This window comes from Dermatophagoides farinae, chromosome 5, assembly GCF_024713945.1.
Source record: "Dermatophagoides farinae isolate YC_2012a chromosome 5, ASM2471394v1, whole genome shotgun sequence".
Lineage (NCBI taxonomy): Eukaryota > Metazoa > Arthropoda > Arachnida > Sarcoptiformes > Pyroglyphidae > Dermatophagoides > Dermatophagoides farinae.
Window position 1 is genome coordinate 1,440,308 of NC_134681.1, and position 18,221 is coordinate 1,458,528.

Below are 18,221 nucleotides of genomic sequence, written 5' to 3' on the forward strand. Positions count from 1 at the left end.
TTTCAATTTTTTTTTCTTGTTGTTGTACCGAAATTGGATTGATCCAACACTATATGTTGTTGTTGTTATATAACAAAAAAAAACAAAGCAGAAAAGAGAAAATAAAAACCATAACGGTATCTCACTACCACTATTAAATGACACACGACCAGATGAGTCTATGGTATTGGATCTACGGACACACACACACACACACACCAAATACAATCAATACAGTCCATCTAAACAAGCAAATCTAATATTTTATTTTTTTTTTTTTTTTTTGAATCTAATTTTCAATCGAACAATTTATTTTGAACGAATTTTTTTTGTTCCGTTCGGAGGATGATTTTCATTTGTGCCCCATTTTGTCTCTCTCTCTCTCTCTCTCTCTCTCTCTCTCTCTCTTGCAATCAGGACAGAGAATCTGTTATCCGTTTTTCATTTATTTCTGTTTTGTTCTTGTTGTTGTTGTTTTTGTTTTTTTTTCGTTCGTCTTAACAATGATGATGATGATGATGTCATTATATTATTATATTCGATTCGTCAGCCAAAAGATAGAATGAAAAAGTCAATGTTGAGATGTGTTTTGTTTCTATTTGATCAAACAGCTCAAAAAATTCAATATGAATCGCATATGTGCGACAAAAAAAAAAACATAGATTCAAAGATCATCATCATTATCATTTTGATCAAGGAATTTTTTTTTTGTTACAATATCACCATAGTAGGTAATAATAATGAACAAATTTTTTCTTGATTTTTTTTTCTTTGGAAAATTAAATTATTCATTATTATGATTATCATCATGATCTTTCTGTCTCTCTGTGATCAGGATGTCAATTTTTTTTTTGTTTTCAAATAAAATATCCGGAATCATTATTATCAATATATATTATGAGAAAATTGAATCCAGGTGGTAAATTTTATTCATATATAGAGACAATGTTATTATTAATAGCTAGCTAGTCTAAAAAAAGAGGAATTGAGTATACGATAATATTATGATGAGAAGGAAATTCCTGATGATGAAATTTGATATTATGATTAGCAATGCAAGCAAACAACAAAAGAACTTTTTACATTCTCGAAATTTTTTGTTTTCATTCTTTTTATCAAACAAACACAAACCACCCTCACAACCAAAAAAAAAGGTATCAGCCCATCATATTTGAAAGAATTTAATTGCCGTTTCATGACTTTATTCAATTAGTTGTAGTTTTTTTTTCTATCGTCAATTCTCTCATTGTTTCGTTGTCATTGGTTTGTTTCAATAATCATCAATAATGATCATTGTCATTTTTTTTTGTTGGTTCGGAATCGTCCGCTCTATTCTTTATTCTATACAGAATTTCAATTTTCAAACGAATAAATTGTATCAAATTCAATAGAAAATCAAATTCATTACGTGAATATAATGTTCATTGTCAATATTCATATGAATTGTATTGCATAATGAAAAAGTTTTGGTTCATTCCATGTTGGTAAATTTTTTTTCTGATCAGTCATTGTTTCAAATGAAAATGTTTCTACTATTGTCATTTGTGTGATTGTGGAATTTGAAAAAAAAAAATACAAACGAATTTTATTTCTCTCCCTCTCTCTCTCTATTTATTTATTTTGTTTCTTGGGATTTGGTTGATTGGGTTTTTTTTCATATGGATTCTCTTGAATATAGAGAATCGGATTATCATCAACCAGACCATTGAATCGAGCTGCTTTTGATTTGTTTTTTTTTGTTTGTTTGTTTGTTTATTTGTTTGTTAGTTTTATGAGAATCCATCATTTCATGATTCTTTTTGGTTATAACGATTATTATCATCATTATTATTTGGTGGTATTCAAGAATTGAAAACAATCACACAGAACACAATCGGATTTTATTTTTTTTTCATTCTCTTTTTTCCTGGCCAAAAATACAAGAATGTAACTCATATATGTCCTCCTGTGATTCTGCAACAACCAGAGAAAAAAGACAAATTTTGTTTGCTTGTTTGTCTGTTCGTTTCATTGTTTTTATTTCAAAACGAGAAAAAAATAATGATACAACCAAACCGAATGATTTGATCTTCTTTTCTTTAGTTTTCGAAAGTTAAATCGATTTGGATTCTTTTTTTTTTCTTTCTTTACGTTTTCATCGTTATCGATAACAAACCAGATGATAATAAAAAATAATAACCATTTGTGTCAGATGATTGAACAAATAAATAAACAAACCGAATCGAACAGAATCGAACCAAACTGAATGGATCGGAACCTAATACGAAAATTTCAATATTATCGAATTTGACTTATTGACAAGAATTTGTGTGGACAAAAATTAAATCACAAACCACCACTGTTACCATCAACATTGGCCATCACCATCATTATTATTATTATGGCCATCTATCACTACTACTGTCCCCTGTTAAACCTTACTAACGAACTAGCCAAATTGGAAAAAAAATTGCAAATAATATTTTTCTACAATGTAGAAATAATCAGGATATGCGAAAATTGAATCTGGGTAGACAACATCGACGACGACGACGACGAAGGCGAAAAAAAAACCAAAAACAAATAAATTTTCTATTACAAACGTAAATGTGTAAATCCTGAATGCGAGAGAATGAAAAAAAAACAACAACAGTGAAACTGTTCTAAAACTAAAACTAAAAACAAAAATAGCCATTGCAAACTATTGGCTATCGTGTCTCAATACATTATTATTTCAATGTTTTGTTTTGTTTTTTTTTTGCTTCTTTTTCATAGGTTCCCGGGTTTTTGTTTTGGGTGTTGATGTGTGTGTGTGTGATGAAATTTTTGTCTTTATTTATTTTTTTTTTCATTTTGTGCTATGGACACATTCGTTGTTTTTATATTGGATAGTAGAGATTCTCTTCCTGGTCTGTTGGTTTATTTATTTATTTCTACGGCTTTAGAGATTGTTTTTTTTATTTCTTTTTTTTTCTTGGATGTATGTGTGTGTGTGTGTGACCATAATCATCATCATCAACACAGAGAAAAAAAAACACATTCATTTTGGAGTTAAGAGAAAAAAAAACATAAAGCCATCTCTCTCTCTCACTCTCTCATTAGCTCACAATTGAGATTGAAACAAATTCCATCGTATTGAATGATCAAATCATGGATTCATGCAGACCATCTGAGACACATAAAATAGGATGTAAGCAATCATCACGATCGTCATCATCATCATCATCATCATCATAATCATGGTTTTTTTATGATGATGATGATCATGGCTCTGACATTGTTATTTATGGATGTGTGTGTGTGTGTAGTATTTCATTTCAAAAAAAAAAAAAATTGTAAATGACAATAACAAATAATAATGGGTAGGATTTTTTTTTGTTGTCTTTAATTCCTGGTTCCAATGATAATGACGACGATGATCATGATGATGATGATGATGATGATGATGGAGATAACGCGGTAAAATCTTTGATGATCATCATCGCATTACATCACATCATATATTATTAGCTTTAAATTGCTGACCATCATTCTTGAAATTATGTTTTGTGAATGGTCAGTGAAAGAGAATTTTGTGTTTTTGTTTTCCTAATGTTTGGTGCTCGATGTTCGGTGTTTGTGTGTGTGTGTGTGTGTGTGACACTCCTTATAGTCGATGGACAGTATCAATATTGTGTCAGATGTGTGTTTACCATGTGTGTTTTTTTTCAAGTGTCCCAGAATTTATTCTGGTTTTGTGTTAATTTTTTTTCTTGTAACTGCTACAACTGCAACTATTATTATTACTACTACTATTACTACCACTGGTGTTGTTTGGATCAAATTTATGCTACTGAAATTCTTGTTATCGTTGGTTGTTGATAAAACTTGAAAAAAATAATAATAAATGCCATTTAATAAGTAAAAATGTTAGGAACCCTATGTTTCTCTTTCTAACTTTGTTGTTGTTGTTGTTGTCGTTATTGGCTATTTATACTTGAGATTTCAGATATAATTTTCTTCCTTTTCACATCCTTTTTTTCGATATTCTCTGTGTATCTTTGTGATTCCATATGTATTGGAATATAAATAAAGAATATCAGGACATCCACACATACACACACACACACAAACATTGAGAATCTGATTCATTTATTTTTCCTGTTCATTCAATCTCTATAACTAGTGCTATCAAAAATTTTTTTTTTCACCCGAAGTAAAAAAAAAAATAAATAAATAAATAAATTGGTGGACATTCTATGCGACCACACCACCACATATCCAAGCGAATAAGAACTGACTGACTGACTGACTGACTGAAAAAAATTTACTCAATTTCATTCAGTTATTATTCTGTATAACTGTATATGGATATGACAAGAACAGAAAGTGTCAATGACTGTATATAAACAAAATTCTTTACACTAGAATAGTATTCTCTTTTTTTTCTCTATATATACGTATTTAATGAATGGAAATAACAAAAAATATTTTCGAATGAACAAACTGCATACTTATTACAAGAAAATTGTAATAATAAGGAATTTTTTGTTTTTCATTTTCGTAACGACAATCAACCATCTAATAGTACAATGGACAAGACTGATAAGTTGTAATTTTTTTTGTGTGTGTTTATAAGAATCAGACAGACAATCAGCTATAAAAAATACAACAAGCATCTGAAAAATCCTATTAAAAACCATTTGAATTATGACCACCACCACCACTACCATCGCCAACATTTGCTATCATACTTGAACTTTGGACACTATGAATTCTTTAGTCCGTTCTTAATCATCGTCATCATCAGTAACAAGAACAACAACAACAACAACAAAACTGATTCTCTAAATTCTGTTAGTTTTTATTCTGTATGATAAACTGAAAGAATATTCTTTGAAATGATAAACTACAAGGAGAAAAAAAAATAAAATTACTTGTTGTTGTTGTTGCTGCTACTGTGTGTGTTGGATACCAAACTTTGTTTGTTTGTTTGTTTGTTGGCATTGGATACTGATTAGACTCAATGATCAATGGGCCAATTATGACCAAATGGTCATATTTGTTTGTTTGCATTTTTTTATTTTTATTTTGCAAATAATCTGTGTCTACAGCATTCATTCATTCATTCCTTCCTTCATTTATTTATTTGGTCAATTGAATTATTTTCTCGTTTTCTTTCTCAATATGTGTGTGATATGTGTATTCGTGATTTTTGTGATTGTCACAAAATTTTAAAGATAGACAGAGCAATAGAAAATACTGGTTGGTTTCCATATTTTTTTCTACTTATTGGCCCATTACTGTTTAGATATGGAGAAAAAAAATATTCGAATTCATTCAAAAGGAAAATCCGTATTGATGCTAGAAGAAAAATGGTAAATGGCCGCAATAATCTGAATATAATCAAACTTTTTTTTTCATTCGGGCAAAAAAAAAAAATAGAATTTTCAATACATAATCACCATAAATGTGATTGTGTGTGTGTGTGTGTATGAGTGAACAACAATTCAAGTGTGTAAATTATCGTCCAGTGGAAATAAAAATAAAAATAAAAAATAAAAAAAATTCATCCATTTATATTCAACTTGAATTCCATTACTCCCAATATACACACATACCAAAAATTGTCATTGAATTGTAAAGAGCAAGAGAGAAACGTTTTTTTTAAATTATCATCATTATTATGATTATTATTATGGCCGTACAGAAAAAAAATAAATAAATAAATCCTTATAATTCTATATATGCCATTCTGGTATTGTCGCTGATACAAATAATCATTGCCAGCCATAAACGATAACGAATAAATACGGTATTGAATGAATTTTCATTTCAATAACCATATTTTTATTTATGATTTCAACAACAACATCAAAAACTGGCATTTTTTTTCTTGAGATTTTAAGAAAAAAAAAATCATCACCATCATCATCATAACCGGATTCCGGATTGAATCGGTTTATATATATATATATATCGGACATCAATCATGATAACAAAAAAATTTTTGTTTGTTTGAACAAACAAAAAATTTTTCCAATTTTTTTTTCTCTATTTCCACTGTTCAATGACCCGATGATGAATCTTTACATTTTTCGACAAATAGACAAACAAAACAAAAAATAGAAAACAACAAAAAAAATGCTTCAAATGATGATGATGATGATGATAATGGAAAAAAACAGAAGAACGAAAACAAACGAAAATTAATCTTTCCACCGTTAGGTAGTAGTGGTAATAATAGTGATGATAAACTAATACTATCAATATACAACAATCATTTACAAGTTTTGATGACAATGTTTACAGTGGGAAAAAAAATGAACTGTATTTGTGTATGTGTGTGTGTGTGTGCATATGACAGGTGTCAAAATTTAATGTATGACTGTGTGTGTAGATAGATAGAGAGAGAGAGAGAAAGCAAAATATTAAAAAAAAATTGAAATATCATGTTCAACAACCATAATATTTACAACAACAACAACAACAACAACAACAAAACTGGCTAACTGACTGAAAAATTTTTTTTTCTTCCTGAATCACAATTCAAATTTGAATTCAACGAACCAACATTGAATTAAAAAAAAAATGGATAAAATGGTGAAAAATGTTGTGTGAAATTTTGAATGGTGGGATAAGGCCAACAAAAAAAAAATTGATAAATAAAAATCCCAACAAGAACTGAAGAGAAAAAAAGATGAAAAACTAAGAAAATAAGTCCCAATAGTCAAATTTCAAATTTTTTTCATTTAATGTTTGTCGATGTGTGTTTGTTTGTGTGTGTGTGTGTTCACATTGTGTACGATTCCGTATTCGATAAGAATAATTTTCTTCTCGCTTCACAAAATATATATATATATATATAAAATACTGATCTATCATTGAAGATGAAGATGAAGTGAAAGAGAAAAAAAAAATATTGTTGAAATCGACAGAGAAAACCATCTGAGAGATTGAAGTACAGAACTGAATAGTGAACAAAAAAAAAAAACAAACCAAAAACCAAAAACGAGATAAAGTTGTCACAAGTCAAATGATGATGATGATGATGAAAAAAAAATTTTTTCTGATTTTTTTTTTGTTATTCCTGCTAAACTAACGAGAATCAAGAATCTCAATATATAACAAAAGAATGTCATTTCTATTTTTTTTTTTTTCATGTGCGAATGAGAATGCAAAAGTCACATGAGACAACCAGTGAGGGGAAAAAAAAGATTCATTGAATATGGAAAATGAACAAAAAACAAAAAAAAAAAATTTGTCCCGATTCCACATATTTGAATTTCGAATACAATTGATGATTATGGGCCAATTCCATTTCAATTTCAAGAATTTTTTTTTCTCATTTTCATTTTTTTTTCATTGTTTATTTTTTTTTGCTTTTGTTTTGTTTTGTTTTCCAGATAAAACTGGAACTAATGACGAAAAATTCATTGCATTTTTTTTCCTAATGGTTACCACAGTAACAAATGAAGTTTTCATAATTTTTGTCGCTAGATAAAAAAAAAGTAGTGCCCTTTAAATGATGATAATCATCATCATCATCATCATCATCATTATTGATAGAGCTTGAAAAAAAGGTGTACAAAGTTCGTTCGTTCGTCGGTTAGTTTTTCTCTTCCAAATACTATGCACAGTTGCCGAGTTTGTCAAAACGGTTATGATCGACGACGACGACGACGACGACGACGACAACAAAAATCGATTGATTGATTTTTTTTGCCGTTGAAAAAAAAAACTTTTCAAATGAACAAAAAAAACCGAGCAATCATTTTCATTGTTTGGTTTTTTTTCCACTGTGTTCACGAACAAACACACACATTGATCCATAGATAATGATCCAGGAATGTTTTTTTTTCACTTTTTGAATTTTGGAATTTCTTTTTTTTATAATGATTGCAACCATGAAACAAAAAAGAAAAATAAACAGCTTTTTTCACCCGAAGAAAAAAAAACATTACGCATAAAGTTTTACCTGAAATTTTTTTTTTTTTTTGGTTTTTCAAATGATTATTCATCATCAACTTTTCATTTTTTTTTTCACCGAAAAAAAATCGATTTCTTTCTCTATTTCTTTGCTCAAATGACAAATTATTGAAGAAAAATTTTTAAAATTTCAAATTCAAAAATGCAAATGATTCGACATACGCAAACACACACGACCAGACTGATTTCATGTATCTGCAGTGAATAACAAAAAAAAAAAAAAAAATGAATACGAATAATGACTATTGAAGACTAAATTCTTTTTCATCTATTTTCGTCAATTCTGTCTCACTCTCTCTCCGTTTGTTTGTTTGTGTTCATTGAGTAGATATTTATTCATCAAGTAATTAGTACCATCATCATCATCATCATCGTCATTTGATTAGAATCTTTTGCATTCACAAAAGTTGAAAATTTTTTTTTTACACTCAATTCATTTGAAAATTCTGTCAAAAAATATCCAATGATTGTATGATATTAGTAAACCAGAAAAAAAATTCATGTTATGTGTGTGTGTGTGTGAGAATTTGCGTGAGATGTGCATCATATAATTTCACATTGATGATGATGATGATGATGATGGTATAGTTGTGTTGTGTTGTGATGTGCTACTGCTTCATAGCCACCATTATCAATTCGAATGTTTAGTGTGTTGAAAACAAAAACAAAAAAAATTTTATTTGGCAATGGAAAATGAACAACAAAAAAATCTTTTTCTTCTGCCATTCGATGAGAGAGAATTGTTTAAAGAAAAACAAAAAAAAATTTCATCCAAAATGATGATGGTGATAATTGCTCTGTAATAATGATGATGATCATCATCATCATCATCATTATAGCAACCCATAATTTTATTCACAGTCAAAACAAATGAAGATGCCAAAAGGCATAAAGAAAAAAGAGCTAGATAGAGAGAGAGAGGAAGGCTTTGATTTTTGAAATTTGAGTTTTAAAATGAAAAACAAAAACAAAAATTAAAATTCAAATAAAACGTATCAGAGAGAGAGAGAGAGAGAGAGAGAGAAATTTTTTGGCAATGTTCACCAAGCTACCAATCAACTGAATGAATGAATGAATGGCTGTTTTATTGTTCTTTTTATTTTGTTCGTTGTATAGTTGACTAGGTTTTTGTTTTCATTGCTGTTGTTGTTGTTGTTGTTGTTGTTGTTGTTGTTGTTGTTGTCAGGGTTGATTGAATTCAAATTTTTTGTTTTGTTTTATTTCTGTATTACTTGTTTGAATTTTGAATAATAACAACAACAACAACAAAATTCATCATTTTTATCTTGATTTTCATCATCATCATCATCATATATATATTAATTAATTGTTTTTTTTCTTTTCTTTTTTTTCTTCCAATTTATTACCAGGATCCCTCTGTGTGTTACCATCAAAATGATATATGTTGAACATCCATCGAGAGACAATTTTTTTTTATTCTCACTTCTCTCATATCACATCGAAAATGTGTGTAAATAACGACTTTTTTTCTGTGCATTTCTCATTCTAGGCATTGCTCTAGATTGATTTTGTGTACGTGTGTGTGTTTTGTATTTGGATTTTGTTGGCGGCAGACATTAAATAAAAAATGAATAAATGAATGGCAAAAAAAAAATTGTCAACCTAAGCAAAAACAAAAACAAAAATTCATCGTCAATTTTTTTTTTTTTTTTTGGTGTGTGCTTGTCAAAAAACAAAACAAAAAAAAACTTTGCAAATGAGAAACACATTTGGAATTCTGTGAAAAAATAAAAACATTAAACTAAAAAAAAAAAAAAATTGAAATAAATGAATTTGTCGTCTCTGAAATTATGTTCATCATCAACATTATTATTCAATTTCAGCAGAATATTCATCATAATCATCATAATCAACGATAAACATGACACGAAATTCTGTATGAAAGTGATATTTAGATATATGGACCACGAAAAAAAAATTTTTTTTTTTTTTGTCACCAACATCATGGCTCAAATATCGACAATTGGTTGTTGTTGTTGTTGTTTTTTTTAGTGACGATTCTTGACAACAGAAATTCATTATAAAACAAAAAAATGAAAATTATGGAAAAAATTCCTGAATATTGTCCATTGAATTATAATAATAATGATGATGGTGATAATAAAAACGACAAAAATGAACAAGAATTGTTCACATCAGCCATTGATAATGATATAATTAGACATTCGACAATAACAACATCAACAATGGACACTTGTTGTTATCGTTCACCATCATCATCATGTTTAAGATGTTGGCCATGTTTATCATTTAATAATTATCATTATTTATTATTATCATTTCCCGTGACGTCCATTATAACATTTGATCATCACCATCATCGTTATCATTATAATGATCAATTAATTCCACCATGGTGCCAAATATTAACATCAACAACAACATTATCCATTATGGTACCCTATATTCATCATCATCATCATCATTATCGTTATTCCATTATTCAAATGATAATAATGATGACCATCAAATTGATGATAATTTTAATGTTTAAAATCTTAGATTCATCATGGAAACATATCATGAATTATAGAAAATTGAAAATCAACAACAACAACAACTACAACAACGATAAAATAAAACAACAACAACAACAACATATCGATGATGATGATAAATTAATTAGAATAAATGATAATATTGATGATAATGAAAAAAATCGAGCTTTAAATATTCAAAAAACCTCATCACCATCATCATCATCATCATCATTAATTAATTATTATAATAAAAATTATCATTATTTTCCTATTAAAAATTACATTTATCCATTATTATCGAAATCAACCAGTGGTCATCAACATAATTCATTACGGATGAATAATGAAAAATATTGCAATACAAGTGATTCAATTAGTTCGTTAGTAACCACAAATATCCATCATCATCATCATCATCATCAAAATAATGGACATTATTATTTGGCAAAATTTGTGATCATTATGATGATGATTATTATGACCATCAATCGATTTGGTAAGTGTTTTTTTTTTCTTTTCCTTTCAATTCTACTATTATTGTCGCTGTCATTGTTTCGATTATTTTATTGTTTATAATTTTATCTCTGTTGTTGTTGTTGTTGATGCCGAACACACTTATACACTATCTATCTGTATAGAATAATTTATAATTGATGATGATGATGATTGTTGTTGTTGTTGTTGATCCATTCAATTTTCGATTTTTCTTTTTTGTTCTGCCAAATTGCAACGAGAAATCAGTATTATAACCAAAATCTAATAGAATTACCATCATCATCATCATCATCATTGTTTTGACATGTACAGTGATGGATGATTGTATCGATCATTGAATGAAATTGTTTTTTTTTTCACTTTCACTTGCTTTCTATATCGGACAAACCATTAAGAATGAGGAGTGGTAACAAAAAGTGCATAATATTTCACTCTCTCTCTCTCTTTCATTTATGGTTTTGATTCCGGTATCGGGTATCATCATCATCATCATCATCTTTTTTTTTCTTTGTTTTGTCTCAAAATCATCATTACACATTGTATTGTGATGTTGAACAATTTTTTTTCTAGTTTCCGGATATATTTTTTTGTTTTTTTCTCATCATAATTGTCTGACAATCTTTTTTTCGAACTATTCTGATCCATCCATCTAATATGTTGATAGGATCATCACACCGTTTATAATGGTCATCAAGTTGTTTATGACAAACATTCACACATGCACACACACACACTTGACACATTAATTCAAATGGAAAAAAAACGGCCATGCGTTCAACGTTCGGTTGAGAATTGTGTAATTTTTTTTTTGCTGTTTCCAATGATTCCTGATTAATTCAAGGAATTTGAAGGAATAAAAATAAAAGAACTTTGAATGAACCAAAAAAAAAAATTTCTGTTTTGTTCTTAACTTTATTCTATTGACTTTCTGCTTTGAGTATGTAAAAATAAAAAAAGGCAAACATTAATTCCAGAGCAAGCAGAAAAAAACCGGAATTGAAATCGGAAAAAGAAAGTTTTTTTTTTCATTCCTTAAAGTCTGATTCTGTATTTGTGACACACACACACACACACATACACACAAATGGATCTCTGGAACATTCTATAGAACCGAGAAAGATGGAGAAAAAGCAAAAAAAAAACACTGGCTGATTTGAATCAGTCTTCTGGGGTCCATGAATACAATGTTGGCATTTAAATATAAATAACAAAACAAAAAAACTTTGAATTTAGAGTTTGCATCATTTTGAGTGTTTTTTTTTCTTTTTTTTTGTTTTGTTTAAATTCTAATTATAATTTTAAATAAATTCTTTCAGTTTTTTTATCGCATTTTTGATGAGCGAATTTTTTTCAAAAAAAAAAAAAACGAACAAATAAACATTCCATCACTGGCGGAATTGATGAAAAGTAAAATTCTCTCAATTCTGCCAAAAATAATGTGTGTGTGTGTGTGTGTATACTCTTGCGATTTCGATGATGATGATGATGATGATGATGATGATGATGATGAGAAGAGAAGAAAAAAAACTTCATTTTTATTATTGTCATCATCATCATAATCATTTGATTCTAGCCATATATAAATAATATAGTTCACTGATGATCATCAAGATGATTATATATGAAACTTGTCTTTCAATTTTGATGACAATGATGTTCTGTGTGTGTGTGTGTCTTCGATCTCTTCTTTTCTGGAATCTGGAATCGAGATCAATTGACAAACAAAAAGAAAAAAAAATTTCTTCTTTGATATAAAAAAAATAGAAATAATTATATGGACAATCAATCGTTGTAAATGAATATAATGTTGTCCATAAAAAAATGTCTATGTATGTGTGTATTATGGGAATGTTGGAAAAAAAAACTTTTTTTTTCCAATAAAGAAATATTTCGGCCGAAAAACAATGACAATGGCCATGTTGATGATGATGATGATGATCATATATATGGTGATAAAGACAAAAATGTGATTTCGATTTTGATTTACTGGTCGTTGTTGTTGTTGTTGTTGTTGTCGCACAACGATAAATTCCTTTTTTTTTGTTTTTGCTTTTGCTTTTTTTTTATATAATTCATTCGATAGACCGATAATAATAAATATCACGAGAGAAAAAAAAAAGTTTACCCGAAAATTCCAAAATTCTTTGATTCTCATCATCATCATCATCAAAAGACATCATCGCACACACACACATTACATCACCCACATTACAAATCATCATCATCGATGGACTTAATCTTTTTTTTTCTTTTGTTCTCTCTCTCTCTCTCTCTCTCTCTCTCTCTCTCTCTCTCTCTCTCTCTCTCTCTCTCTCTCTCTCTGTTTTTATTGTCTATCTATTTGGGCAATCAATTTTCTTTTTTGTTTTTTTCCGTATCAAGATAGATATTAGGATAGAATCAGTAAATTGAAATGTACGACAATATCGATGGTATCGATGATGACGATGATTAATATTGACTAATATGGAATTTTTTTTTTGCTCCACATTTCTTTTTTCCATTAATTTAAATTGATTTCTTTGTAAAACAAAACAAAACAAAAAAAATTCCATTTTTTATTTGAAAAACAAAAAATATTTTTTCAAAGGTAAATTCTTACTTTCTATTCCTACATTCTGATCATCAGAATTTTTTTTTATTTCGTTTAAATTTGAGTTCCGAATACTAGAAAAAAAATATTTCAATTCCAATGTTCCAGTGGACCGAACTAGAACTAGAACTTTTGGTTTATTTTTTTTTTCGTAGGAATTTTGTTTTTTTTTTCATTCTTGTCATTTTTGTGTGTGTGTGTGTGTGTATAAAATAACATTGTGCCTGTCAAATTGAATGGATTCTGCTGCTGCTGCTGCTGTTGTTGTTGATGATGAGGATGATGATGTCAGTACGAATGAAATGAAAAGGAATGGAGAGAAAAAAAAATGTTCAAAAATTCCATTCGGTAATTCCTTTGGGCTTTTTTTGTTTTGTTTTGCTTCCAATAGAATTTTTTCCTCTAAACTACTAAAAACATGAACTCTCAACTTTCAACTATCAATACATACACACACACACACACACACACACACACGAAAAAAAACATTTGAGACAACTAGTATGAAAAATTGAAATTTTTTCGTTTTTTAAAGAATTTTTTTTCATTTTATATATTCTGAAAAAAAACTTGAAAGTAGAATTTTATTCTGCTGCTAAAAACTCAGTGACAGTTTATCGAAAATTGGGTATTGTGTTGGCAGGTGTCACACAAATGTTTTGTATGGTGGCACGTGTGTCAATTAGTCTTCTGATATATAATAATGGTGATTGTTTTGGTCGTCTTTTTTTTCTTGTTTGTTTGTTTCGTTTCGTTTCACTTTATTTTTTCCCCTCTTTTTATATATGTCTTTCAATTTTTTTTTTGAATCAACTTGAAAGTTTTTTTTTCCTGTTGCCATTGTTGTTGAAACTTTTAACCGGTATTTGACATATGAAACAATTTTTTTTCTTTGAAAAATCAAAAGGGAAAAAAACGTAAATGATGACGATGACGATGATGATGAAGAAAGCTTTTCATTGGACACATTGACGAAAAATTGTAGCTTTCTTTTTTGAGCCACAGCCGACGCCACTACCGCAACCACTTTTTCTCTTGCGATGTCTAACAAAAATGAAATGAAATGAAATTTAAACGAGCAACCATCTGCTTGAAATTTTTTTTTCTATCGTCTCCTCACATAATGATGATGGTGGTGGTGGCGGTGGTGGTGGTTAAAATGATCATCATCATTATTACGATCAAGAAAACAAAAATATATAAAAGTGGTTTCGATTCGATTTTCGCGGGGGGGGGGAGGAGGCCTTGCTTTTGCTTTTGCCATCAGACGATCATCATCATCATCATTTACACGAACGAAAAAAAAAATTGGCCCCCATTTCAACTTCTTTTAAAAATGAGAATCCATAATAATTTCAATTGTTTTTTTTTCAATATCGAAATCGATTCTTAAGCAAATTCTTTGAGCTCCATCTGTGTGTGTGTGTGTATGCTTGCACATACATTTGGTTATTACTGGTGAATAGATGATTCTAGAAAGAATTTCATTGCAGAAATTATAATAAAATTTTCATAACAATATCATTTCATTCACTATTCAGCCATTCTTTCAACGATAATAATAATCATCATTATCATTGGATTTGATTTTTGGACTTAAATTGACTAAACTAAACTAAATAAATGAATTGCCCTTTTTGTTTGGTCAAACAAACAAACCAAATCAAATCAAATCAAATTAGAAACGAATAAAGTGAATTAAATTGATTGTTACCAATGATGATGATGATGATGATTATGGAATAAATTCTTACACAATTTGATTGTTCAATAGAATCAATATTATTGACATGAACAGCAGCAGTATTGAAATATATCAATAATTTTGTTGCTGTTTATTTTTTTTTATTTGTATACATCCATATTGACCATATACATATATATGATCATGATCATTTAAGTGTAATACCTCTAAACACTATCCACACTTGCAAAACAAAATTAAACAAATGATAAACGAAACATGTAAAAACATGATGATGATGATGATGATTCTTCGTTTGCATCTTTTCTTCACTACAGTCATCATCATCATCATCATCTTCAGAAACAGCAACAGCAACAGCAGCAGCAGATGTGCTACACCATAAATTGAATCAAAAATCAGAAACAAAAAGGAAAAAAAATTACCAGAAACAAGCAAATAATCGAAACGAATTGGGGAATGGATGGGTGGAAATGGTGGATATAATAATATTATGAAAATAGAATGAATGAATGAATGAATGAAATTGAAATAAAATGAATGAATGAATGAATGGCAAAAAAGAAACCAGACAAAAGAGAGAAATAGACACCCCCCCAAAAAAAAAGAAAAAGTAAAAGAACAACCAATCTAATATCGTATACGCTGTAAGTTACGACATACATATCAATTTGCAATCGAATTTTTTTTTCTCTCTCTGGTGCAAATAATAATAATAATAATAATAATATGATCAAGGCCTTGTGTGTTTTGGTTGTTGTTTTCAATGTTGTTGTTGTCGATTGTCGATTGTTGGTTGGTTGGATGGTTGGATGGTTGGTTGTTTGATTGTATCTTGAATGTAGAATATTGAATCTTTTCGAATCATCGAAAGTCGATCCATACATACACCAAAACAGCCATTATATAATATGATCCAATCATCTCTCTCTCTCTCTGTGTGTGTGTATGTAGTAGCAGAATTCTATCTGGTTTTTTTCTGTGTCTTTTTTTCTTTTTAGCCAGCTATCATCATCATATCATTACATTGCAATTTTGGATATCTTTTTCTTCCTCCGTCTTCTTCTTCTTCTTCTTCTTCTTCTTCTTCTTCTTCTCCTGGGGATGATCGTTACATCATCCTCATCAAGAATAGAAAAAAAGCTTGATTGTTTTTGTTGTTGTTGTTGTTGTTTTGGCGTTTGATTTTTTTTTCTCTGTATCATAATTTCATTTTTCTTTTTCCACTTTTTTTTCTTGGCTCTGTTTCAATTTATCCATAATCACGATCCAATATGTATTTTCAATTGCCAACAACAACAACAACAAAAAAAAATTGTCATCCAATATATTGTCACATACACATGCATGAAGAATTTGAAAATGTTTTTTTTCTCACTGCGAAAAAAAAATTGAAATTTCCAATATTCGATTCAGCCTAGCCTTAGGCTTTGAACACAAACAAACACATGTACAGAGCAATATTTATTTCCAACTTTATGCATAAAATTTTTGAGAAAAAGTAACACACACTATACCAGAACCATAGTGTCTGTTTTCGATAGAATTTCATTCGTAGGTGTGTGTGTGTGTGTGTAAGTGGTAGGAGGAGATGAACCAATGAAGGAGATGAAGAAAAAAAAACAAAAATTCAAAATGAATATTCCATACAGACAAAAAAAAACGAATGCATGTGCATTAGAATGCAAAATTCTTGACTTTTCAAGAATCCAGAGCAAAAAAAAAGTAAAAGTAAAAGTAAAAGTGAAAAGCAAAACGTGAAAATATATTCATCCCAGAATCATGATGACGATGATGATGATGATGGAAAAACAAATGCAATACGAAAAAAAAGTGTTTATAGAATTGAAATATTCAAATTCGACTTTTGAAATTTTTTTTCTCTCTGTATTTTTTTTTGTCGTTGCAGTTGTTGTTGTTGTTGCCAAATGAATATATCGGTTATTGTTATTTACACATATTGTTTTTATTGTTCTGTTCATAGTGGTGTAGAATAGAATCGTTTGGTTTTCTTTTCACAACACCATCATTATCATTGCAAGTTTTTTTTCTGGTTCTGTTGTCGTTGTTTGGTTTTTCGTTCATTTTTATGGTGGCGGATGGATCCTAGAACCTGGTCGGTTGATTTGCAATAAAATTTGTAAATTTTTTATTGCCCATGTTGTACTAGGGTATTGGGTAACATATTTTTTTTCTATTCTATGATGTGGGTGTGTAAACATGGATGTAAAGAGTGATAAGTGGATGGGTGAAAATAAATTCAAAGAAAAAAAAAGAATTTGTTAAAAAAAAAAATGAAGAATTCCATCAAGAAAAAAAATTTTTTTTCGTTTTTTTACCGAATTTCTGGAACTGATGATGATGATGATGATGATGATGAAAGAAATAAAAAAAAATGAAGAAGAAAATCTTTGAAAGTTTGAATTTCAAAGTTTTTCTTCTTCTTTTTTTTCTATTCCATTTCACCATTTCCATCATCATCAAATGTGCATGATGTTAATGTAGCGATTGGAATAATCTGTTCATATTCTGTTTCTATTCTCACACACACACAGACACACAGACAGAATAATGCCACCAGCCTGCCCGATTGGTTGGAAACGATGAATTTGTGTGTGTGTGTATGGTGAGATTGGATGGATACAATCCGGATGTTAAAGTTATATTATTACTATTAGCGATTTTCATTCAAATATTTATGGATCCATTTATTCGATATCTATTCATTTTTTTTTTTTTTTTTTGGTTGTTGCCTCAAAAAATGATATTACTATTTAGTGTCAGTGTGTGTGTGTGTGTGTGTGTGTGTGTGTGATGTCTCCATGTGCATGTCTGTGTGTGTGTGTGATAATATACAAATCCTGAATGAGAATATATTGCCTCAGGCAATCTATGTTATGTTATGTTACACGATACCAAGTGAACCATGAATAGAAATAAAGAAAAACATGATATAATAAAACACGGTTATCAAAAAAAAAAAAAAAAAAAAAAAAAATAT

At 29.0% G+C, this 18,221-nt stretch overlaps 1 protein-coding gene across 4 annotated transcripts in view; it reads left to right on the top strand.

Annotated features, from left to right (window-relative positions):
• LOC124498988 (uncharacterized) overlaps positions 1-18,221 on the top strand; it is a 49,935-nt gene that overhangs the window by 28,296 nt on the left and 3,418 nt on the right. For 3 of the 4 annotated variants that reach the window (XM_075731368.1, XM_075731370.1, XM_075731369.1), the window contains one exon: positions 9,297-10,923. In XM_075731368.1, coding sequence (XP_075587483.1) covers positions 9,981-10,923 — 943 coding nt within the window. In that variant the 5' untranslated portion in view covers positions 9,297-9,980. Of the gene's footprint in view, positions 1-8,988; positions 9,051-9,296; positions 10,924-18,221 lie in introns of those variants that run through there. The other variant, XM_075731371.1, reaches the window with a different exon arrangement.